This window comes from Mus pahari, chromosome 17, assembly GCF_900095145.1.
Source record: "Mus pahari chromosome 17, PAHARI_EIJ_v1.1, whole genome shotgun sequence".
In the NCBI taxonomy this organism is placed as follows: Eukaryota; Metazoa; Chordata; class Mammalia; order Rodentia; family Muridae; genus Mus; species Mus pahari.
This window is the reverse complement of record NC_034606.1, coordinates 31478555-31504745: the sequence shown is the minus strand read 5'-3', so window position 1 is coordinate 31504745 and position 26191 is coordinate 31478555. Positions and strand designations below refer to the sequence as shown.

Genomic DNA, 26191 nt, shown 5'->3' with positions numbered 1-26191 from the left:
ATCTCTCCATTGCAGCTACTCAACTCTCCTGCTGTGTTATAAAAGCAGTTATGCATCGACAGGTGAGCATGGCTGTGATCCAAAAATACTTTATTTACAGAAATTAGCCGTGGGCTATATGTGGGCTGAGGACCAGTGTTTGCTGCCTGGTAACTCAGATGGTAAAAATCTGCGCTACCTTACATGACAGTGGGCTGGGTACTCATGTGCACGTAGAGTAATGGTTGGCCAGGTATTGATATTTATATAATTTTTCTTTCTCTTGTCAAGAGCTCAAAAGCTTATAACAACGATCATTTTAAATATACTGTTAAATCAGTGCATGGTATACCTTGTATTAGCATAAAAAAAAAGAAACTAGGGTTTGATTAGTACCCTATTAGTACCTTATTCTGAGCACATTGACATGTTGACACTTTTGAATAGTTATCATTTCATCACCTGACTGTCCCATGAGCTTCTACATTGTAGTTATCAGAGCTCTATGAAGTTACCTGGTCCCTGAGCGTGTGGGGCTTACAGATTGATTTCGGGAACCACACCACTTCCTTCCCAATTTCATTTAATCTTTTACTGTTATTATTGTTATTATTAACACCGTGAGTCCAATTACTACTGACAATATGTGCACAGGTGTGGGAATATCCACTGGAGCACAGGCACACTAGCAGCAGCCACGTGGGGGTGGGGCTATAAAAAGCCAAATTACATAATATCACATGACTTCACATTTTTATTATTTCAACCTTCTGAGAGAGAAGAATTGCAATGGTTAATTTTGATTGCTAAGTCAATAAAATTGAGAAACGTAGGTTAGTGAAACACACCTCTAGGTATATCTTTAAGAGCATCAGCAGAAAATTACTCTCTTCTAGAGGGAACTAATCCCTTAATGGATTCATAATATGGTGGCATTATTGGACTATGTAAACTAAGAGGTGATATCTAGGTGGAGAAATTAGGTCACTGAGGCACCATCTTGCCTTGGGCCCTTCTATCATTCCTTTTCTTCTTCTCCACTGCCCTGTGGCAAACAGATTTTTTTCTAGCACACACTCCCATGCTGTTCGGCCCAAGTATATAAATAAGGCTAAGCAACTATGAACCAATCCTTCAATACTATGAACTAAAATAGATAACTATTCCTCTTTATATTGCTCTCTCACTGTTTTGGGTGTAGAGTTTAAAAGAACTAATCCAAAGATCATGGGATGTTTCAGCCCTTCCATGGACCAGTTGGTTTGTCTTCAATTTTTCAAGAACATCCTTTGTATTTGTCCCATTGTATTTCAAATATCCCTCATCCAGTTGTGGTAGCATATGTCTGTAATATTCAACTAGGATTGTGAGTTTGAGGCCAGCATGCCATATATATATAGTGACCTTGTCTCGATCGATCAATCAACCAGTCATCAGCTCTCTCATCATTTCCATCAACTGTCACACAATCCTGCATGCTTTGTAAGCTTAGCCTTTTTCTTTGGCAAGTGGTTTTGACTGAGCTGTTCAAGATGTCTGCTGAGGTAGCAGAGCCTGATCTGCAAAGCCATGACACTCCTATGTAGATTGTTGATCACACCAGCCTGGAGCCCCTGTTAGGAAAATACTTTTTTAGTTATGAAGAGTATTTATGCTGTCTGAGATCTCCCACGTGCCAAGACTTGGGTAAAGAGCATTCAGAGAGCAGAGATCCCCTTGTTTGTTACTCCTGTTTTATAGATAATGAAAAGAGATTTCAGAAAACTAAAATCTACTCAAGGTCTTCTGGTTGCTGGGACAAGATCTATACCTAAATAAACCTGCATTCATATCTCTTGCTGTGTAACATTCTTGCCCAAAACACAGTCTTTCACATGAGAGATAATTTCTCTTTCTTCTCCTCCTTCTTTTCTTCCTCCAGTTCTTCCTCTTCATCTCTCTCCCTAATCTTCTCCTCCTCCCACCCTCCCTCTGTATTAGGACTCAGGTTTAATTGTCAGGATCATGCCATAAGCCTTGACTGAGTCTCATGTGAAGACTCGGCTAAAGAAGGTTCTCTATCAAAATCCCTTTAGTGGCTGTTTGGAGACACCAGTTTCTGAAGGGTCCAGTTTGGGGTGGATGGTGCTTTTATTTCAATACTATAAAGATATCTCGAGCCTAACAACTTCCTTCATGAAAGCAAAGTCTACAGCAAAATGGAATTCACAGTCCTTTATAATCTAATCACAAAAATAGCATCCCATCTCCTTAACATATTCTACCCACTAGATACACGTCCTACCTAGCCTCCTTTAAGCAGTGAGAATTCCCCAGGGATGTCATTAGGATGATTCTTGGGGCCATCCTGGTATCTGTGTGCTACAGCTCTACTCCACAGCCTTCAATATTTTCCTTTGTCGCTCTGGGTTTTCAGGGAAACCTAGCAGGTGCCGTGGTCTTAAGAAGATCCTTAAAATATAACTCTGCATCTCTGTGTGGCATCTAGAAGCCTGCCATGCAAATTTTGGATGCCAAATTGATAGCAACAGATATCACAGTTAGGGGCATTGTGGAGGTGGAGGGACCTATCACCATTCCACAGGAAGACACCTTGTAATCTGCCAGAGTTAGGACAGCACTGCTTTTGTATGGAAGTGTCAAATGTGAACAGATTCAAAGGAAATGAAATTGGTGTGTATTTCTGCTGTCATTGTTGCAGAAGAGAACAGAGAGTTTCCTGGTCTGGAGAAAGCCGATAACCTTATCCCCAGGCAGAAGCCACAAACCTCCAAAAATACGACTTGCTTATAGAAGATTGAATGAATCTGAAAGGCTCTTTGGAAATAGCCAACGTGTGACTCGGCCCGAGGTGGACAAGGCAGTCTGTGATGGAACTGACACACATACTTCCTCTGACTTCTTTTAATTTCTAGTAGATTTTTTAATTTTAAATAAGTAATTTTGAGATATTGATGAACTATTAAGTGCATCTGTTAACGATGTGGAACCTAGCTGCTGCCATGACCCATCCAAGCTAAGATTCCCTCCTGCAGAAGCTAGCATATTTCAGATCAACATGCTGGGACAAGCATGACACTATGTTACCCAAGAGCATTCTCTCATTTACTTCTCCCAGCAGCCTGAATTAGGAGCTTGTGTCATTGCCATTTGCAATGTGATGAAACCGCCCTCCGTGTAGCAAGTAGCACAGCTGATGTCTGAACTCAGACTTTTCCATCTTGAACCCATAAAAAACCATCCAGAAAGACCTGTGGTGCCATTTCCCCCGCATTGTAGATGCCATAGATGTAGACATGAAGACATGGACAAAGAGCTTCCCCGTGCTTACAGAGGTGAAACAGCAGAGTTGGAAACAAACCGAAAACTGAAAGCTTCTTCAGCTATTGTCTTGTGCCAAGAGCTTTGCTCCCAACAGGAAATCATAGGATGCTTACTTCATTAGAACAATCTAAGATGCACTGTGCATGTCACTGGATGCCCAGGTCAAGAGTTGCAAAAGATTATGAAGAGTGAAAAACAAAATCCTATGTGAATGATCAGAAGAATTCTCCCCTACCATTGTTTGTAGAGCAAGTGATGAAGTGCAAGCTTTTAACAGACAAGTATGGTCCACTCTCAACTCCTAATATGTAACAAGTGACCATTCGGGAGTCTGTTGAGGGAAGGAGGGACATCATAATAGAGGGGGTGACAGATCCTGAGATCAGTTAAAGACCTCCTTGGAAGACAAAGGATGCATCAACTGGATGAGAGAAAAATAGGGAGTTAGGAAAGGAAATAGAATACTGAGAGTCTTCTGTGTTTTAATTAAATTTTTAAATCTGCTATGATTAGAAAAGTCAAGACTGAGGAGACAAGCATAGGGGAGCCTAGTATATTTTGGAGTTCTGGAGTTGGCTGTGCATTTGTTTACAACTTCTATGGCTTCTTAATGCATTGAAACCCATTTGCCTGTGATGCTCTCCTTGGCCTCTCAGCAATTTTGCTCTTCACTTCTGCTGTAAGGTTTAATATTAGGAAGGTCACTTCTCCTGTGCCTTGGTTACTATTCAGGGGAAAGTATTTCCTCTCTTTTCACTGGCAACATATTTGGGCCTTTGGTGCAAAAGTGAGTTTCTTGTAAGTAGCATATTGTGGAAATCATTCCTCACATCAATTATGTTGTGGAATGATCTGATGTAGGAGAGCCAGATCTCCTTGCTAAAGACCTTGGACTTGATCCGTCTACTTAGAAAAATAATGAGAAAAAAATATTTGAAGGGTAGAGTGGAGGCAGGAAAGGCAGTGATGAGGGTACTTTCCCCTGGGCTCTTTTCTTCTGATCTCCCTGTCTCTAGTCCAGAGATGATACGCCTCTAGCTGTACGTTATCATATCTAGCTGCACTGCTCTGCCGAGCTTGTGTATGTACTGTTTTGCTCACCCTGAGATGTGGCTTCTGTTTCACAGGGTGTTCTTAGCTTGCTGTAGCTGCAGTCCTGCAACTCTTAACACGGGATTAAAAAAAAAGAAGTTTTTTATCACTTTGAATCATTTTAAAATTATTCTTTGTACTTTTTTCATATGTACTGTTAGATCCTGACATTAGATGACATTGTTTTGAACTATTTGAACCTCGCAGATAAATAAGCATGCCATACACTTGAGCAGAGAAAATGAGTTCCAGAAGGAAAAGGGAGAACATAGGTCAGATCTCAACAAGGCAAACTAAACACCTACCACATTTAAATTCCCCAAATTTTCCTGGTGTAATATTTCCCCAGTTTCCTGATGAGGTTGGGACTTAATGAAAGGCAACACATTAGTCTAACCGTGGAAAAGCACACATCCAATCAAAGCTCTCTCCACTTTATTGAATGCAAAACGAAGAATGGCATTATGGGGGACAGACTAGGCTGAGAGCCGAAGGCTAAGGTGTCACCATCACTCTGCCGCCGCTGTCATGTTGTGTTCACATGCTAACTTGTGTCTCTAAAGGAACAAGAACTGGCTTCTCGGGATTCCTTGAGTGTTGTGTTTGCTAGAACTTGGGTGGGGAATATATTATGAACAGAGTCAGGAGAAAGAAACATTAGGGAAATAAGAGTATTACTTATGAGCTCATGTCCATGTCTCTAGGAGACGGCACATTCTTAGTCCTGTCTCTTATCTAACAAACATTACCAGATGATAATAGCATTTCCTCCAGATAAGTTGGCAGCAGTGTGAATCCTGCATTCCAGGCAGTCTCGACCAGTCCATACTAGAGTTTAAAAAATAATCAGATATTATTTTGAGGCCTTGACCAGTTGGGATTTAATTAATATTTGTGAATATATATATATGTATATATATATATATATGTATATGTATATGTATATATATACATATTTTATTCCCCAAATTTTCCTGGTGTGTAATATTTCACATATTATATATATTATATATGTATATATAATATGTATATCTATATTATATGTATATTATGTGTATACGTACATACATAGATATTTCAATATATCCAGATTTTTAGACCAGTGTAATTTAGTTGTTTGATTTTGTTGTTGTTGAATCATTTGAGTTCTTTGCATAGTGTAGACTTTATTAGCAACTCTTTGTCAGGTGTATTTCATCTGCTCAAGAGCCAGGAACCATGGCAGTGCCTTGAGTGAGGTCAGGTGTGAGGGAGCCAGGCACACCGGTTCTATTAGTTCATTCTGCCTACACCTGCCTAGGATGGGAGACCCTTCCTCCCTTTCAATGAAGGAACTCTAATGATAATTGAGTGTGTCCGGCTGCTGCCTGCCTCTCTGGCCTTGAGGGACATTTGGTGGAAAATTGCCCCAGAGTTACTGAAAGTCCCAGCAGGGTCCCTGACCGAAGACTTCCCAAATGTGGGAGTCCAGAGGAGCAGAAAGGGAGCTATCCTCCCAGTTAAATGGGGTGGCCTGGTGCCTTCGCCTACTTGGTGGATTCCCTGCAAATTTTCCATCAAGGTCTCTTACTGGCTCTCAGCAAAGGAGTCTCTTGTTCCCTTGGTGATGCTGTCACCTGGTCTTGGAAGCTCTGGCCTTACCTATATATAAGTATGTATATAAAGTAGTGACTCTTCCATGCCCCCACTGATGTTCTCAGGAGGAAAAAAAAAAGAAAAATAAAATAAAAGACCACATGAAAATGGCAATATATGTGTGCGCATTTTCCACCTCCTTATCTCAGTGTCATGGCAGGTCCTGTGTCTTCCTGGGTGCTGCCAGGTGGAGGTCTGGTTCTGAGCAGACCTAGACAGGACACACTGAGCCTTGGACTGGTCACCTGAGCATACAGTTCAGAGCAGTGTGCAGTTCAGAGTGCCCTTATGTGGTTCTCCCCTGACTTCTTCCTGGCTGAAAGATGGCAGCAGATACGGAAAGAGTTGTGGGGGAGAAGCATGGCGGTGACTGTGTCTGGGGGAAGGGCACGAGGACGGCATTGACCCGGACCAGCATTGCTCTCAAACACAGCCTGGAACTGTGGGCAGAAGGGCCCTGCTGGATCCCCTCAGGGATCTCTTCCCAAACCTCCTGTTCCAGGCTTGAAGACCACAGAGGGAGGGAGAGGATGTGAGCGCAGAGCCGAGGAAGATAGGGATGGGGCGGAAGAAGAGATGCGCCCCAGGGATGCGCGAGGTAGTGAGGGGTGAGGGAAAGAAGCAGGGAGGGTTGTAGAGAGGGAGCTCAGAGTGACAAAGGGCACAGGGAAGGAGAAAAAGAAAGGTTAGTGGAGCATCTACAGAGTACTAGACAAAGGAACCAGAAGGGCAGGTGCTGCTGTGGCCCAGACACATCTGGCTTCTGTCAGCAAGACTGAGGCTGACTGCTGAACTCGAGCTATTTTTAAGGACAGTTTGAACTTTGCAAGAAGCTGAAAAAATGTCTTGTCGGGTTAGAAGGCCTTCCTAGATGATTTGAGTTTCATAAATTATCGGTCTTTCTCCAGTCTCAGAAAGTAGATCCCAATGACGCTGGTGCATAGCTAGTTGTGTGGTTGTTGGCTGCCCCCTGCTGGTTTAGTCTCGGTTCTGCATGCTGCAGGCTGATCAGAACTAGATTGAAACTGGATGGTGGCCTACAGGTGATTTCTCCACCTCCTCTCCCATAGTGTCAGAGGTCCACGGGCTATCAACCTTTCTTGTAAAGTTTGATCTTGGATCTTGATTGGCACGATGTAGAGTTTCACTTGGACTTCAAATTCAGCACGTTCTCTTGAAGCTTCTCATCTTCTTGGGCCTGGGGCCACCACACACCCAACATCTGTTTTGCTATATCCTAGCAACAAGAGCCTCAGTGTGCTCCTCTTGCCCTTCCTGTCACCCTGTTCAGTCCTTCTGAGACCACCAGGAGGAGTCTCTTTCAGGAAACCCTTATCATCTCCTCAGCCCTTCTCTTTCACCAGCCATGACAGCAAACACTGACCATAGCACTCGCTGAGCTGACTACGGATATAGATACAGATACCTCCATTGTCCTTTTTGATGTGTGCTAGGATGCTCTCTGAATGTCCAAATGCTAGATAGAACCAAACTATTCATACTGTGTGTTTCTATATATCTTGCCTGCCTGTAATAAAGTTTAATTTACAAACTAAGCATGGTACAAGATTAATTAATAAGAATAACTAACCAGAGTAGAACATGGACAGTAATAAATCATAATAAAATAACTTAATACCCATCAATGGCTTGTTTATGGAGTTTGCATTTTATATTCTCAGAGTAGGCTAGCAATGAATGACTAAAATCATGAAAAGCAAACAACAGACAAAGGGAAGCTGTCATATATATGCACATGTGTGCATACACACATGTATGTACATTATGTGCCTCTATCGTATATGACTATGTGCATGTGTTCACATGTGGTACTAGGAATTAAAGCCAGAACTTGACACATGCTAAGCAAGGGCTCAATCAATACACTGCATGTTTATGTGCCATGTATGTTGTATGTGTGTATGTGTCATATGCATGTATGTTTCATATGTGTAGGTGTGTATCATGTGTGTCATATGTGGGTGTGTTACCAGGGATTGAAACCAGAAACTGACATTGGTGATCTACATACCAGCCTGTGCATGTGTGTGTGCATGTACTCATGTCTGTGTAACAAAGTGTGTGTGTGTGTGTGTGTGTGTGTGTGTGTGTGTGTGTGTTCTGTGTCTTTAATTCCAGCAACAGGGAATTATAGAAGTCACTCTAATACCTTCCTTAAGCAATTCTTGGTTACTTAGAGCTCTGAGCCCTGGGTTAGTCACTGGATATAAACAGACCTGGTACAGCCTCTGCTCTCCAGCAGTGCTCTCCTCTGCTCTCTTGGTAGACTGTAATGATACCATTTCTTTATGCAACTCACAGTTTCTGAGTATCAGTGGTCTAATTTAGTCCTATGCTACAGCCTTTTTGAGGCCAGCAAGAGATTCTCTAGCTCCAGTCTGGAGAGATGTAACTCCATGCAGTATGGCACAGTCACAGGCGTGACTATCTAGTGGCGTTTGCCATATAATGAAGAAAGCAAAGAAGGAGTGAGCCTTGGTGTCTGCTTGGACTTGGGTGAGGCAATCATACAAGGGCATGAGTCACAGGGAACAGCCATGTACATCTTGTGGAGCCAGCCCCATGTTTGCATGCACATCAGATGAGATATTGAGAAGAGTCTGGAAGGCTCCTACTTCTGCTACAGGAGTTGAGCTCTGGGATGTGAGGTGTTTCTTTGTATACCAACTCAGCCTTGGCATCCACTTCCATGTTCAATGCCAACTAAAGGCACATCTCATAGAGCGGAGGCTAGTGCTGTATGTTGTAGAACCGAGCGTTTAACATTTTACACAATACTGGTCTTTAAAACCCTACAGCAGGGGAATGGCCATACTGACCTTGAGAGTCACTCAGAGGATGATGAACTGGCATGTGTGAAGTGGCAGGTGACAGGTGATGACCAAATGTAGTGGGTAGAGGTGTTGACGTTGACATCAACACCGTCATCACCCTCGCCTGAGAAGAGGATTCGGGGCTCGGAATAGGTAGGTTTCACTTAAATGTTAGAGCTATTCATTTCAAATAAAAAGCCTAACAGATTGAAGAGGCTGGTGTGATTGTGGTTAAATTCCTAGACAAGGCTGGAAGTGCAAATTTAGCTTGGAGGATCATCGGGTGTATTGGTCAGAAAATGTGTTCCAAGACCAATAAATAAATAAATAAATAAATAAATAGATAAAATGTCTAACTGATCGAGCAACAGCATGCTCCTTTCTTAACCACTCTCAGTCCTGTTCATCATTTTTCCCACCTTCAGGGATGCTGTGGCTGATGAATGAAATAGCCTATAAAGCATGTGACACTACACGGTCCAGTGTCTCACTGACCGGCCTTTCTTGTAATTGCCTGCTGTACCAGCCAGGACTAAAGCTCCCTCCTCCCTTCTTCCTTCCTTCTAGGTTCCTGATTGTCCTGGGATGCTTGATTCTGGCTGTGCTCACCACCTTCAAGGAATATGAGACTGTGTCTGGAGACTGGCTTTTGTTGCTGGTAAGCTATGGTCCATTGGCACTGTACTCCAGGACGGAAGCTCTCGGTGGCGTTTAGCTGGAAACTATTTGCTGAGATCTCACTCTCCTAATGTCTCTAGCCAAGGCATGGTCCAAGAAAAAGCAACGCCCCCCTTTGTCTTGCCAGGCCTGCCATAGGCATAGCCTTCCTGATGATGATCCACTGTTTTGGACAGAAATAAGGAGCACATAGTCCAAACCCAAACCACCAGTATTCGATGATAAAAACATAGCTTCCTGGCCCTCTGAAAGTTCACCTAAAGATGTACTCCGTTCTAAACCCTGACCCTCCTTTGATTTCCCAAAACATAAACTGAGGATGGTACTATAAAACGCATGAGGTAATGGCTGGCGCAAAAGCCAAGGTCAGCAACACTGTCCAGCTAGGATAGCAGTGTCTGAGCATTCTGGGTGGGCTTAGCAGATTGTGTTTGACCTCACTTATTGGGTATTTTAATACATTCAGTGGGCTAAAAAAAAAAAAAAAAAATGATTGGTTGGAATGGAATCTTCAGAAAAGCTCAGACCTGGATTCATTTTGCATAGAGAGTTAACATGGCGGGATGAAGACAGGAGCTGTCACAATGGCCAACATGCACTTCTTCCCCTGGCTCCAGTATCCTCACCACTAGTGCAGCAGCAACAGATACCCATTTCCTCTGAGCTCAGTAGTCCTGACCCTGGACTAACCTCGTGCCATCCCCTATTTCACACAGGAAACCTTTGCTATTTTCATCTTTGGAGCTGAGTTTGCGTTGAGGATCTGGGCTGCAGGATGTTGCTGTCGGTACAAAGGCTGGCGCGGACGGCTAAAGTTTGCCAGGAAGCCCCTGTGCATGTTGGGTAAGCCCTGACAATTGGGTCCAGTGGTGGCCTCCGTCCTCGCCTACAGTATTTCTCTAAGAAAGTTTTATGGGTGCAGAGAGTGCCAAAATATCCAGTGTTGAAAATCCATCTCCTTGAATTGTTCCTTGACATGTTAGACAGGTGGTGGTTCTCGGTGGTGGAAGACTGGGCTCACTGTTTGCATTTGGGTTGTAAAGAAACCACAGAGCACCAGATAGTGTATATCCCCAGGGCCCAAACTAGCAGCACACTCGGTCACCAAAATAGCTCATATCACCTGTGCCTTCAAGGCCAGTGGGGATAGGAAGTGCCACCCCACTGGTGATCAAAGGTGCGCTTCTGCCGGACCAGCGTTTTACCTGTTTTACAGAGATAGAAAGTTAAGTCCACAAAACTGAGTTCTTCCAGTTTCATAATCAGTGAGCAGATTCTGCTAGTCTTAATTACTGTTCTATTGCTGGGATGAAACACCGTGACCAAGGCATCTTTGTAAAGAACGCATTTAATTAGGCACTTGCTTATGGTTTCAGAAAGTTGGTCTGTAACCATCACAGTAGGGAGCCCAGTGCTGGGCATGATGCTGGAAGAGCGCCTAAGAGATTATAGCAGAGAGAGAGAGAGAGAGACAGACAGACAGACAGACAGACAGACAGACAGACAGACAGAGAGACAGAGATATTACAGCTTGCAACCTGATCCCCAGACAGCAGAGACAGAACAACTGAGCCTGGTGTGGCTTTGAGCTTTCAAAAGCCCACCTCCTCTAGTGACACACCTCCTCTAAAAAGGCCACACCTCTTAATCCTTCTCAAATAGTTTCACCTTTTGGGACCAAGCAATCAAACATATGAGCCCAGTTCTGGAAAACTCTATCGCCCCTGTACTAATCGTTCAATGACTAACACCCGAGATCCCATCTCACTTTCTGCTTACTCAGCAGAACCACATTAAAACAGAGCCTAAGCATCAGGCTTCACTTCTGTAGCATGAACAATCCCTAATGCCCTCTTCCACCACTCATCGGCTATCAAATGCCAAGTGCCACATAAGGAACTTTGAGAAATTGTACCTCTGTGCTCTAGAACCAGCGGCGGAGTCTAACAGGGTCTTTCCCTAAGTCCTAGGATGTCAGTGGTGGTGTCAAAAGGTTCATTTCCTCATCATTCACTGCATAATCCATTATCACTGGCAGTTGACGTCTCGCTCAACACAACTGCTTAGAACGGCCCTCTGCTTGATACGTGTTCATCTGCTCCTAGATAGTGCTAGAAATGGGGGGGTCTTTCTTTTGCATGACCTTCTTTCTGTTCTCTGCCATGGTTTGTCCTCTTTCCCAGACATCTTCGTGCTGATTGCCTCTGTGCCAGTGGTTGCCGTGGGAAACCAGGGCAATGTCCTGGCCACCTCCCTGCGAAGCCTCCGCTTCCTGCAGATCCTGCGCATGCTTCGAATGGATAGGAGGGGTGGCACCTGGAAGCTCCTGGGCTCCGCTATCTGTGCCCACAGCAAAGTAAGTGCCGTGGAAAAGCCTTGAGTTAACACAGGCTTCTCTCTTGCTTGTATCTTTCTATAGAACCATCTTCCTGTAGTGTCCATGAGGGTAGTCATGCTGCCAAAACTGACAATGATAATAACAAGGAAAACGGGGAGGAAGTAGAGAAAGAAGCATATGCAGGTGTGGCCCAGGGAGGTGGATGTAGGCCACAGACAGAGCTGACCTTAGGTCACAGTTCCATTATAAGCTAGTAGGTTTGGCAAAAAACATTCACCTCTCATTGGCCTTCAGTTTTCTCATTTCTGTGGTTGAGATTACCATTTATGATTCAACAGCTCTGTGGTAATATCTATACCCCCACATGGTTGAAAGGGTCGAATGAACTCACACAAGGCAGCATGTAACAAGTGAGGGGGGAAATTTTGGAGCCCCTCTGACTAATTTGGATACAAACTCTATCCTTGTTACTTTGGGTTTTTGTTTTGTTTTGTTTTGTTTTGTTTAATGAATCCGTTCTTTGCACTCTGGGACAAGTTCTATACTTGACTCCTCTGACATTCGGAGACACAGAGAAGAAAAATCTGTGTTACCAGGGTGAGGTTTCTTGTGTTGATCCTATAGTTAAAATAAGCCAAGCACTGCTCACATGACCCATATGCCCCAGGATCTCTACTGGTTCATTTTTCCAGTGTCAGGTATTCTGGATGGGTCTCATGTGTCAGGAAGCTGAGCTCTGAGTCACTAAGGCAGGGAACTAAGGGCCTTACAGATCCTGCAGAACATATTTTAAAAACAGGAAAAGATTTCATGCCACCACTTCCCAACACTGGTTATATAGCAGTCACAGTCCCTTGATCCCAGTGCTAACTGCTAGAATACTTGCCATGGGAGGGAATAGATTCCGCTACCGAGCTGCTAGTGAAAGTTATAGAGTCAGGATTCGCTTGAACAGTGTTGTAAATGACTACGAATCCCACTTTACGAATCCTACGAATCCTGATGCCAACCATTATACCGTCACCTGATAACCCAGCACAGCTGGTGTATCTGCATGCTGCACATGATCAAGCAGCTGTTTCTAAAGAAACAACAAAGCAATCTTCGGGCTTGCAGGAGCCCAGGGAGGCAGAGGTTCCCAGCTGCAGTCTACACCAGCAAGAGGCTCTGTAGGGGTCTTCAGAAAACCCCTGGGGAAGGAGTGGGCAATTTCCTTTCCCCTCTCAGATCTCTTTGAGGGCAGACCCTCAGAGAACCTCCCACTCCAATATTGGTGACATTCACCTTTGCACATGTGAATGTACATGCATGCAGTGTACGTACAACACTGTGGGGGGAAGCAAGACCATGAGAAGAAAAGCCTCACAGTGTGGAGAAGCAGTCTGAATACAAAACAGTGGCGCTCTTTCGGAAAACCGAACTGAGCTCTCTTATCTTGACAGTGACCTTACCTGATAAAACAGTGAGGAAGGCAAGATGTGTTTTGACTTAACAGTTTCAGAGTTTTGGCACACTGTTGTGGGGAAGGTTGGGCAGAGCCACTGAGGCTGTGTCAGCAGGACTATGTGTTGGAGACTGTTCACATCAGAGCAGAACAGGAAGTGGAACCAAGGAAGCCTTTCAAAGTCCCACCCCTAGTGACCCACTTCTGCCAGCTAAGCCCTAACCCCTAAAGTTGCCACGGCATCCCAAATTAGCACCACCAGCCCGGAAAGAAATTTTCCATATCTGAGCCTAGGAAGGGTAGCTCTTATTCAGACCACAGCACTCTCTCTAACGGGGTAAAACAATCCAGGGAAATAACCATAACGAAGGTAAGAGGTGAACGCAGATGGCTGGAGCCTCCTCATTTGCTCCTGCAGGAAAGGGTAATGTGGGCGGCAGTGACTTTGTGAGCCAAAGCAGTAAGAACTGTCAGTGAGCCTCTCCTGACCCAAAAGCTGGCAGCGGACTGCCACGGGAAGGACAGCTTTGCCAACACCAGCTCCCTGAGATGCCTCAGTAAGAACATGGCTTTGCATTCAGGTCATGTTCCCCTATAATCTTGTCTTCTCCCCACCCACTCTACCAGACTAAGCCTCAACAGAGGATGTAAAGCAGCAGAGGCCCCTGGGGATCATCTCCATCAGCCCAAAGCTTTACCACCTCTTGGTTCTCTTTACCAATCACATTTCCTTGTTTGCTTCTTACTGTGTGGCACTATCTAGGAGATCATAAGTCACGTTTGTCTTTTGTGTTTTCATATATTCTAATATGCAGGATCATTTTAACATAAGAAGGCTTGTCTGAATTCCACCAAGGGTATATAGGACACCTGTAGGACTCTTTTATTATTATCAATATTAATATTATTATCTCTATTATTATTATTATTATTATTATTATTATTATTATTATTATTTTGAAAATCAGTGTGTTAAGCATTGTAGGAATATTTTTTGAGCCACTTTATTGGTTTCTATTGTCTCATACCCTTCCAACCCTTATTCCTCCCTACCCCCTCCCAACCCCTCAAGAGAGAAGGTTAAAAGGGATAGGGGCGTGCTTTAGACTACTTCCTACTGCTTAGGGGCAGGAGGTTCCTTAGGGTAAGTCCAGTCTTCATCATCCGAATATCCCCAATCAATAAACCAGCAATAGCAAAAGCCATCAGCAGGAACCAGCATGAGCAGGCACCAGCAGCTACCACAGGTCCTCTCAGGGTTGTTGCATTTAGACCCTCTCAAGTGTCCCTAGCATTCCAAAGGTAAACTATTTGCAGATAGCAAATAAATAAATAAATAAATAAATAAATAAATAAATAAATAAATCATAGCCCTCCTAGAGCATGAGATAATGATAGTTAGCAGGTGTGAACAATCTGAGGCAGCCCCATATCCCCCTTCTGGGATTAAAACTAAACTATATTCACCTAGCATAACTGGGATGTTTTAATGAAATGAAAATTCTCATCTCATGAATAAGAGATTAGTTGTCCTTTGAACCATACAGTGAAGCGGTGGTAGTGTGGGGTCCTTCTCCATGGCTTTGTCTCCTGGGCCACACTAATTGCCTTTTGCTGCTAATCTGCCCATGGAGCTGGGTTTTTGCCCTGCTCCGTGCAGCTCTGTGACACATGAAGTCTCCCAAATTCTGTGCTTGTCTCTGAACACTTTCTCCTGACCAGTCACCTTCTCATGAAACCTGAGTTGTTGTCCTGGAACTTACAACATTCCAGTATTTAATGATGGGAATGTCTGCATTCTTGCACACAGACACACAGACACACACACACACATGCATGCACACACACACACACACACACACACACACACACACCGTTTTCCATGGCTAGGAGGTGAGGCTCAGAAAAGGTAAACATGACAAACAAGCACAGACTCCAACTCCAGATGCCTGGCTCAAGCTTCCACCGAGGACTTCCTACTGACTCCCTCTGTTGTTCACTGTTCTAGGAACTCATCACTGCCTGGTACATTGGCTTCCTGACACTCATCCTTTCTTCATTTCTTGTCTACCTGGTGGAGAAGGATGTGCCAGAGATGGATGCCCAAGGAGAGGAGATGAAAGAGGAGTTTGAGACCTACGCAGATGCTCTGTGGTGGGGCCTGGTGAGTCACCTTCCTTGAAATACGACCCTAGAGATGGTGTATGGAGATTTGACCACTAGATGCAGAGGGAGGCGAAGAGCAGGCTATGTGCACGCTCAAGTCAGCTTCATTCTGCATCCAATGAGGGATGGACCTCTTCCACCTTCAAATCTACAGAGAGGAAACAAGAAGCTTCTACCAATGAGGAATGTACCTAGAAACTGTTTTTTATGGAACTTGTAAGAATGCAGAACAGTTTTTTTGTTGTTGTTGTTTTTGTTTTTTTTTTTGCCTGGTTATCTGAGACCTGGCCTTGTCAGTCATAGGCAGTGATCCGTCAAGCCATGTTCATGGGGGGGTGGGGGGAGGAAGAAAAAAGAAAAACAGTATCAGACATATGCATGACAGGCAGACCTGAAGACACATATAGAAGTGTGAACACCTATAGAAGTCTTAATCCTGGCACTTACTGAAGTCTTAATTTGCTCCACATCACTATGCTAAGTAACTGGTGTTTAAACCCAAACACGTTAGCCTTTTTTTTTTTTTTTTTTTTTTTAAGTGAGAGAACTGAGGCAAGTACCAGAGAAGGGAGCTAAAATAGTTTAATAATTACTTCAAGGCACTTGAGATTTGAAGGCAAGCAGATTTGCTCCAGAGGGCCACGGTGTTTGTGAACTGTGTCCTGATAAACACATAACCACACACTGGAATATACTACTCAGGACAAACACATGGACAGTAAGACATGCACAGATAATGACATACACAAATACTCTGACAAACGCAACCTATCACATGGCTGTACATAAATCCATACATTCACAAAGACGGCCATGCCTTGGTGTAAACAGGACGCTAATTTCAGTTTCCTCCATTTCTCTGAAGATATCAAAATGTATAGGTGTTCAATTCCTCCTAGAAAACACTGTAGCATTTGCATTCGAGCCAAAGACATCCTCCTATGTATTTAAATCAAACCTAGATTACTTTTAGTGCCTAATGACATGCAAATGCTATGTAAAGGGTTGGTGGGCTGTAGTTCTTATTTGTCTTATTTTATCATTTGGTTTTATTGAAATGTTTGAAGCACAGTTGGTTAAATCCCAAGCTATAGAGAAGCGACTGTATACCCACATACACACACACACACACACACACACACACGCACAAGGATGTGTGCACATTTTCGCAATTCGTTGGACACCTCTAACCTTAAAACGAGCTGTGGTGCAGGACTCTTGCTGTATATAAATGCGAGCAGCATCTGGGCAGGCGCAGAGGCTGACACAGCAGAACTCTTTTGACTGCCACTGCTGTTCCTTATCTGGGGAAACCCTGTCTGAACGCTTCTCTTTTTCAGATCACACTGGCCACCATTGGCTATGGAGACAAGACACCTAAAACCTGGGAAGGACGTCTGATTGCTGCCACCTTTTCTTTAATCGGCGTCTCCTTTTTTGCCCTTCCGGCAGTAAGTTCCTTCCATTGTGACAGGAAGTCACAATTCCCCTTAATGCCGAGACCCAGCTCAAATTCCGAGCCTCACATTTCACCCTTTTGTATCCTGAGTTTGATGTTCCACACCCTGTCATCATTTATCAGCTGTTATGTCAGCATGGTGGTGCCTCACCCCTCCCCCATGGCTTCTGCTGCTTCCTTGTGCCAGGAGTGATGTCTTTAAATGCCTCCTCATTTGCTAAACAGTACTGTCATCTTCAGTCTAAGACAGTGGCCCCCTCCAGTGGCCATTCTGACTCCCTGTGGGTTAGCAGGTTTCCATCTCTGCCTCACCTCAAGGACTGACATCTCTAGGGGCTGGAGCTCCGTCTTCATCTGTTGATACCCCCAAACCTAACACAGCGCACATACTTCACATCTGAATTACTTTTTTTTCTTGGCCTAACACTTTCTGCCTTAAATTTTCAAATGTTTTCATTTCTCTCAAGAGTTGTTCTTGACATGTGAAAGAATAACTTCCTCCAACAGTGATATAATGACAGTGAAAATAGACAGCTCATCTTGGACTCACTGTGTGCCCAAATCATGCCAAATGTGTTACCTGCATCATCTCATTTGCTCTTCATGGCAAGAGTATGAGTTAAAAAAAAAACTGGAGGTGCAATTAAAGGTTATAAACACACCTGGGATGTGGAGCCAGGAACCCCAAGCCAAGCCAGTTCCAAAGCCTGGCTCCACATTATGCAGCTTGAAGAGAACATTCTTAGCCCAAAATCCCTCTGCTGCCCCTCCATCTTTTTTTGTAAACTGGAAAATTTGTTTCTTCATTACTAGCCAGCTTATATGTATTTTCCCAGCTATTTGACTTGTGCTATGAAGTTCTTGAATGAGTTTTCTCACCCGTAAAACTGGCAAAGGATGGGCAGGGTATTGTACCATCTCTAATTCCCTTTCATATTAAATACATGTGTCTATCTGCTTAGTCCACATGAGTATCTGACCTGAAAAATAAAGCAGGTCCGATTCTTAGAAATTCTGCCTGTTGTACATGTCCCAGGACACTGTTCAAGCAGCTAAAATACTTTAGATTTTGATTACCATATGCAGGGCATCTTTTCAGTGTCATATCTCTTAGTGAACATTTCCTGTCCGTCATCTAGGTTTTCCCTGTTGTCCCCGAGATCACTGTCAGATAGGTACTATGACCCACTGTGAGCCAGTGGTCCTATAAAGACAGAGTACAGATAAGAGAGTGTCTAGGGTGTCACACCTGGACTGTGGCTATCAGATGGCAAGCCAGGTGTCTTTGGCTTCCGGCTTGTTTCACTTAACCAGACTCCCTACTCTCTCCAGAAGAGAGCAGGGTTTTTTTCCGTTGCTCTATTTCACCTATTATTGCTACTGCAGAATCCCTTGTCTTATAGCTATGACCAAAATGTCTAGCAAGAAGCAATATGTTGGGAAGATTTAACTTTGCCTTACAGTACATAATAGCAAGGAAGGCATGGTGGCAGGAACAGGAAATTACTGGTCACATCACATTGACAGTCAGGAAGCAGAGTAGACAAGCCATAGGACCAAGCTACAAAACGTCTACACCCACCTCCAGTTATGTAATTCCTACAGTAAGTTTCCACCTCTTCAGAGATCCACAACCTTCCTAAAGGAACACCAGCTAAGAACCAAGGGTTCAAACGCATGAACCTGTGTATGATATTTCACATGCAACTGTCAACACAGGCTTCAGGTGTCCTTGAGACCTACATTCTCTGCTACCCCAGATGTAAGGCTGGGGTGGTAAGAGAGCCTAATGCAGCTGATACAGGCTTGAATTCTCTTTGCAGGGCATCCTTGGCTCAGGACTGGCACTGAAGGTTCAGGAGCAGCATCGTCAGAAGCACTTTGAGAAGAGAAGGAAGCCAGCCGCTGAACTCATCCAGGTCTGTGGAGCTGGATATGAACTAGGATGGGCCCAGGGATGTGAGTGTGTGTGTGTGTGTGTGTGTGTGTGTGTGTGTGTGTGTGTGTGTGTGTGTCTCAGAGAGAGATAGAGACAGAGGAAAAAGAGAAAGAACAAAAGCATATCCCTCAGCAGGAGTGGACCAGATTGCATTTGCTCCCTTGTGGGTGGCTAGAGACATCACCATGGTTACCTACACAGTCTATGTGTGTTGATAGTGAAAGCCTTACCATTTTCCACCCAAATTCTAAGCTACTCAAGAAATGGATTCGGCACTCAAGAGCAAAACCATTTGATTTTTGGTTTCCTGATAATTTTGGAGTGAAAACTTTGGCTTAGGCCTGTGACTTCTTTTAGCCTCCTTCTTATTCTTCTTCCCACCCTAGGATTGATCCAATCACACACACACACACACACACACACACACACACACACACACACACACAAGATAGCTGACAATTCAGATACTTAGTGAACTACAATGAGTTCTATGATCCCTTCCTGTCTGTCAACAGTAGAGAGCCCATTAATAAAGGGGGGAGCACAAGCGTGTACAAAATATTGGTTACTGGACCAGTTTGTCCTGACCCTCAACAAATTTTGAACAGGAAATGTTGGATACCTGGTTCTGCCCATCACTGTTACTCCTCCAACCATAGGCTGAAGGAAGAGTAATAACAGAGATGAGACAGGTGTAACTGTTCCGTATTAAACCTCAGGGGGAGTTTATATCTTAGGCTTGAATGAGCTGTTGGAAGCAAGTGGCGTGTGTCCCAGATGTGCCTTCCTGAGTACTAAGGATATTGATATGCACCCTGAGGTTTTATCTAGCTGCAGTGGGGGCTGCTGTGGGTCTGTGGACCTGACACAACAAGATACCATCCTACATGATATGGTTGTAAGCCAGTTTCAATGTTCAAAGTCTGCTTGTTTCTTTAAACCTTCAAACCCTGAGCCATTAGAGTATTCCAGAAGTTTAGTCTATGAGAGCCACTTTCCAGGCTCTCGTATACTCAAAAGTAGCACAAACTACTGTTTATTATCCTATTTTATTGACTAGTCAGTCCCAAGGAGCTTTCTGTAAAGAATAGTCACTGTTCCTTTCAAAGATTTCTATCTTCTTCTCTCTCTCCCAGTTCATCTCTCCATATCCCAGCTCACCACAACACCAGTTGTAGCTCTAAAGTGGTCAGGAAGGTTTTCTTCAAAGAAGTTATCAGAAACCAAGAATCTCCGTTTTTCTGAATCCTCACTATATAGACAATTCAAATTTTTAGGAGTCAAGAGCTTAAGAGTTGTTTGTCCTAGGATGCTGTGTGAATATTTCATATGATGGCCATGTCATTCCATTTCCTGTTTCCTCCTCCTCAGGCTGCCTGGAGATATTATGCTACCAACCCCAACAGGATGGATCTGGTGGCAACCTGGAGATTTTACGAATCAGTTGTCTCTTTCCCATTCTTCAGGCAAGTAGTCACTTATCTGAGTGCTCAGAGTATGTCTGACATTCGTTACCATGGTCTAGTCTTTGTGTTATGGTCTCAGGGTTTGTAAGAGAACTATTCTCCAGGGCAATGGGAAATGGTTCCCAGTGTGAGCCACATGTTAACATCACCGGATAACTTAAAAACAGAAACAAAAACAAACCTTGATATCAAAACATACCCAGCCTAATTAAGTCTGAATCCTCAGAAGTAAACCAGGCATCACAAATCTTTAAAGACCTCTAGATGACTCCAGTGGGCACCTAGAGATAAACAGCATGGCGCTAGAAAATGTCAGTCTGAACAGAATCAGAAAACAGAGGAAGTTGAAGCCGGCACAATCAGCTATCCTACAGTCTGATAATTCCCTCACCTGGTGTAACCTACACTTACAGACAACTCTACAAAGGAAAGAAAGGCTCAGATGACCAAGGAGTCCTGGAAAACCATTAACAGTGTTTCCTGTTCTCAGGGTTGGAAAATTGAACTGAAGGTCATGATGATGGATAACCTCTTCCTAGGACCAGCTTGAGGAAAGGATTGAGGAATCCAACATGCACTGATGTCCACTGCATTTCAAATACCAAAGTTCATGTTTCCTTTAGTTATGACAGGTTCTCTGAGATAAGTCAGTGTTCACAAATACAGGACGGTATTAGAATTAGAGGCATTGTTTTGAACATTACAGAGCCAATATATACCTTCAGACTTTAGGATGGAAGGGTGGTGGTAGTAAAACCATCTTGACAAGGAGCCATTATTTCATTCTTCCATAATGGTTGATGGTGGGGACTGAATACCAGGATGAAAGACAATGATTCCAGACTCTGCTTACCAATCTGTGACCTAGGGCTCAGAATTCCTGGATGTTTTGATAATTCTCCGATGCACTTGCTCTTCTTATTGCCTGGATTCCAAAACGGGCTCTTCACTTTCAGTGTTTTGAGGCTGTGGTCTTGAAACTATAGTTTTGGATATAGGCAGATGTTGAGCTTCTAGAACCTTTGACCAAGGAGAGCTCATTGCTGTGGTGCTGTCTGCTTTTGAAGCAGTGTTTACTGAAGCATGGTACACAAGCAAGTACCTGTCACTTCAGTGACCCTGAATGCAGCCCAACAGTAGGTAAGTAGCTCTCTCAATGTCTACCCAAGTCTCCCACGCACTCAGTATGAGTTCTGTGACTGGCTAATGAACACTGCCTCCATGTGTCCTTCTCCTCTCACCATGACATAGGGCTAGGGATTTAAGGAAACTGGGCCAACAAGATGGCTCAGTGGTTAAAGGCACTGGCCACTAAGCCTGATGACCTGGGTTTAATACCCATGCAGAAAGAAAGAACCAACTCCTACGGGTTGTTCTCTGACCTCCGCATACATGTACACACACCCGGCCCCCCCCACTCATCAATCAATCTTAAAAGATTGAAGGAAATAGAACGGCACCGGTTTTATGGACTGGTTGCTTTAAAACTTTACAATTGATGACCATAACCAAGATGAAACTGTAGATCCTCACCATGACCTTCGAAAATTGCAAGCCCTGTCCCAGAAAAGCCTTTCCTGCCTCACAGTCAATGGGCTCTCACTTCTCAGGAAGGTCAGATGCCATGAGGTGAGATAAAGCACTGATAAGAAGAGAAAAGAGACAGGGGGTCTGAATTGTGGATGATGTCAAGGGGGCTTAACTTGTAGAAGAGGCAGGAAGCAATAGATGAATTATTAAATAAAGCAACAAGTTTGAGTTATTCACTGTCTCTTCTAACTTAGACTTGCTTTCTTGGATCTTGCTAATTGTATTTCTAAAATTCTACTACTGCTATTACTGATTAGACTTAGATATTGGGACCGCATAAATCAGAGCCTCCCGAGAATAGGACAGTATCTTCTTCCCCCTTAAGAAAACAGAATGACCTTGGACTCAAAACCAAGAACACGTGTACCCAGACTGAATGTGGAGGCTAGAAGATTTTCATTTACTGTGCATCCCAAGGCCTTGGCAATGGGCCTATTCTTTTTGGTTGATTTATTATAAATACAACATTGTCCTGGCTGTCAGACACTTGAGGGCTACATTGTGTTGCAGACAGCTGCTGTAATATGGGAATGGCTTTTAAACTAAGAGGGAACATTTCTTTCTTGTTTTATTTCAAGGACAAAAGTACAAAGTCACTAGAGAAACTTGCTTAGCAACCACTCTGGAATGAAGCATTCCTTTGGGAAAGGAATGTCCCTGAATGCCAACCCACGCCATATGCTAGTAACAGAGAAAAAGCAGATACACCAATGTCTCCTCACCTGGTTCCTAAAGGATTTTTTTCTTTTATTTACATTTTAAATGCAATTTTATTGAGATACACTTAACTCCCTATAAAAGAATCTGATGGTTTAGTGATCTGAGTATATTCACAAAGTTGGATAATATTAAACACACTAACTCCAGGGTAATTTCATTATGTCAGAAAGAAATCTTGTCTTCACTTGTGATTTCTCCTGGACCTCACTTTATCCATCCATTATGACCGTTTTTATAAGTGAAGAACACTGAGACTAATACCTGATATGATCTGGCAAGTGCATATGCTGGAACAAAACATAGAGCCCAGTTCTTCAGCCAACGCTCTTGTTCTTTCCATTTTGTGTCTGAGAAGAAAAAGTTATTTCAGAAAGAAGTACGTGGTACTCTGGTGTAGCCTCACCTGCATCCCACAGGTTGGTTCAAGGGATATTTGTATTAAAAATGCCCATTTCTGAAGAAATTAATGTTGTATGGGTAAAATGAGGTAAGATATGACTATATATGTCTTGGTACCTGATTCATAACCATTTATTCGATCGATGATGATTAAATCTTCACTGAAGGAATCCATGAACCACAGTGGAGATGAAATTGGAAAGAAAGACACTGAGTTCTGAAATGACAGCCTTAGGAAGCCACCGTTGGTGACCCCAGAGATAGAACACCCTGTCTGGATTGAGGCTGAGCCCAGTAGACTTGATGGATGGGCAAGACTTCTCTACATAGAGAGAGGGGGTAGAAGATTCTGGGCAGAGATGAGCAAAGGCTGACTGGTGAATAAGTGGCCAGTCTGCTGTACCTCATCACTACAGGGCATGCTCTAAAGACATACTGCCTGGGTTGGGCTCCCAACTCTACTGCTTTACATCTGAAACCTTAGGCAATTTATTTACCTTCTTTGCCCTCAACTTTCTCAACAGAGGAAAAAAATAGTATGACAACAGTAGTTACTCTTAGAGTTAGTATAAGGCTTAATTGATGTTTCCAAAAAACAGCAATTGCAATAATAACTGATGAGAGAAGAGACTTGAAATAATTTACTGTCCAGTGAACACTGTTGACCATGCTGGTAGGAAGGGGTGGAAGTGTACAACTATATTTGGCAGTCTTGATTTCCTGATCTGACCCAACTGCAAAACAAGCTTTCTGAGTTGAGTGATAAATCCTCGTGTTGAGTAGGCTGTCACTCACTTTCTTGATGAATAAGCAGCTAAGACAAGCTTGGAGGCACAGGACCAAAGGTAGTGGCAGGGACATGGGGCACATGGCAAAGTCTGCCTCATCCTTCAGTTTCCTTCCACACCTACTGTCCTGTTCCAGAAAGTTTCTTTTTTCCATTTATCCTACTCTACCTTGCAAGGGAAGCTTCAAGACAGACTTTGGGGCAAGATGTAACCATTTCATACCATTTATGGGTCTTTCTCTTTTTCTCTCTCCTCCTCTTATAGGAAAGAACAGCTGGAAGCAGCAGCCAGGTACATTTTTGATTATGAATACCGTCTCCATGTCACCATTGTTTGGGGGGGGGGGGTTCCGCCCTGCATGCTAGAAAGCTGCTAGGTAGCCTTATTGGTCACAAGTTAGTCTTTGGTACTTACTCTGTTGCCGACCACCAATTCCTCTGCCATTTCATGTGAATTTAGTCAAATACAACTTCATATGAATAATAGCAATAGCTACATACCCAATGTCAATCTCCTTGGAGCTAAGCTCCAAAAAGGTTATCAGAGTAGATCTGCACAGTCACCATGTGAGATAAGTCCTAGTATCCTCCTTTGAGTATAAGGAGACCAAGATTCAGAAAGGTTCATCTGTCCCTTCTGAATTATCACAGGAACTAACAAAACCAAAAATCAAAGTCAGATCTGAATGTTAAAATAATGTTTTCCATTGTACTTTTTTCCCATTTGTTCCTTGGGCTCCCAGATGGCATTTCTGAAAGCAAATACAGACTGCAATTCATGATCCCCACACACCCGAGGCTTCCAGTAAATCATAAATACTGCAGGCTGCTGCAGAGGCAAGAAGAGGTTCAGGGTTCTGTATGACTACTTTTCTCAATTTCCTAACCCACTGTCAAAGGTGCCCAGGGTCTGGACCCTGCTTTAGTTTTTAAAACAAGACGATTCATTTTGACAGAATAGTGTGAGGTAGTAAGAGATGTGAACACACAGATCAGAGAAGTATTGATTTAAATTTATGGAGTATTTTCTGGAAGTTTCCATGTAGCAGTTTTGGATTATAGTTAACTGTTTTATATACACACATATATGAATGAACTGCACTAGAGTTAATGGTAACTGAAACCATGTCTAAGTGTACTAAATATTACTTCAAATATGCCTTGGAATTTCTGATTCTGGTTCAATTGATGTCCAGATAGGTACATTTGAGGATTTCCCCGGGGCTGGGGGAGGGGGGTTCTTTGGGAATGGAAAAGAGGCTCCCTGAAAAGCAGCAACCAGTTTATTTGTGTGTTTGTGAGAACCCTCCACTGAGCCAAGGTACAGAGGGCAATCTGTTACCTGATTTGTTAGGGTTAGAGTTGGGTGTCTGTTGGCTCTCCCTGCAAGGAGACCAAAGTTGGTTACAGATGCTACTCAATCGTCTTCATCTGGGATTTGGACCGTAGTCAGGTAGGGCTTGTAGATTGGTGCGGGAGGTGATGGGAGCAAGTATAAACACACAGCCTGGAGTAAGAGACAGAGAGATCTTGAGGAAGTGTGGGCTCAATTCCTTCATACACGAAGGCAGGGAATGGGGTGACATCAAAATGTTCAACAGTGAACAGATGATTTAAATGAAAGAAAACGTGTTCCTGCTCCTTGCTTCTTTACGATTAGCTTCTTCAATAGGCTGCCAATCAACTGACATTCCAGTCTCACTTCATTATTATCTCCAAATATAGTAAAATCTGAACTTTATCTTATTACCTCTTTCTAGAACAAACAGCTCACATTTGCTGGTTTGTTTGACAACATGGGGAAACAGTTACGTTTCCTGTTTCTTTTCAGATCCAGATATATTCTTGAGGGTAAGAAAGGAATCATTTAGTCAGCATATTGGTAGGATCTCAAGTTCTTGATTGCTTACAATGCGACTGTTAAGTTAGGGCTTTCTTGACTCTTTTGATTACGTAGACTTGCTTGTGGAACATTAGCACAGCTGAATACTTATGGTTGACTAGAGGACGGGCTCAGATAATGTTACACTTCTTTCTTCGTGTGTATGCTCGTGAGATTAGCCAACAGAAAAAGAGACAACTCCCATGATAGGCTCACAGAGAGATGAACACTTGACAGGATATGTTGCTTAACTCTTATAAAAATGGAAGCAGTTGGCTCCCCTACCTCTTCTTACCTGGTTTGAATATCTGCATTGTAAGATAGATAGATATCTTACAAATATATATATATATATATATATATATATATATATATATACACATACACATACACATACACACACACACACACATATATATATATATGTGTGTGTGTGTGTGTGTATGTAAAGTAGTGTAA

At 43.2% G+C, this 26191-nt stretch overlaps 1 protein-coding gene across 1 annotated transcript in view; it reads left to right on the top strand.

The window, feature by feature from the left end:
• Positions 1-26191, top strand: part of Kcnq3 (potassium voltage-gated channel subfamily Q member 3) — a 275869-nt gene that overhangs the window by 230541 nt on the left and 19137 nt on the right. Inside the window, exons 2-9 of the mRNA XM_021216452.1 lie at positions 9432-9522; positions 10259-10385; positions 11726-11898; positions 15333-15488; positions 16831-16941; positions 18773-18868; positions 20260-20354; positions 24116-24142. Of these exons, the coding sequence (XP_021072111.1) occupies positions 9432-9522; positions 10259-10385; positions 11726-11898; positions 15333-15488; positions 16831-16941; positions 18773-18868; positions 20260-20354; positions 24116-24142 (876 nt within the window). The remainder of the gene's footprint in view (positions 1-9431; positions 9523-10258; positions 10386-11725; positions 11899-15332; positions 15489-16830; positions 16942-18772; positions 18869-20259; positions 20355-24115; positions 24143-26191) is intronic.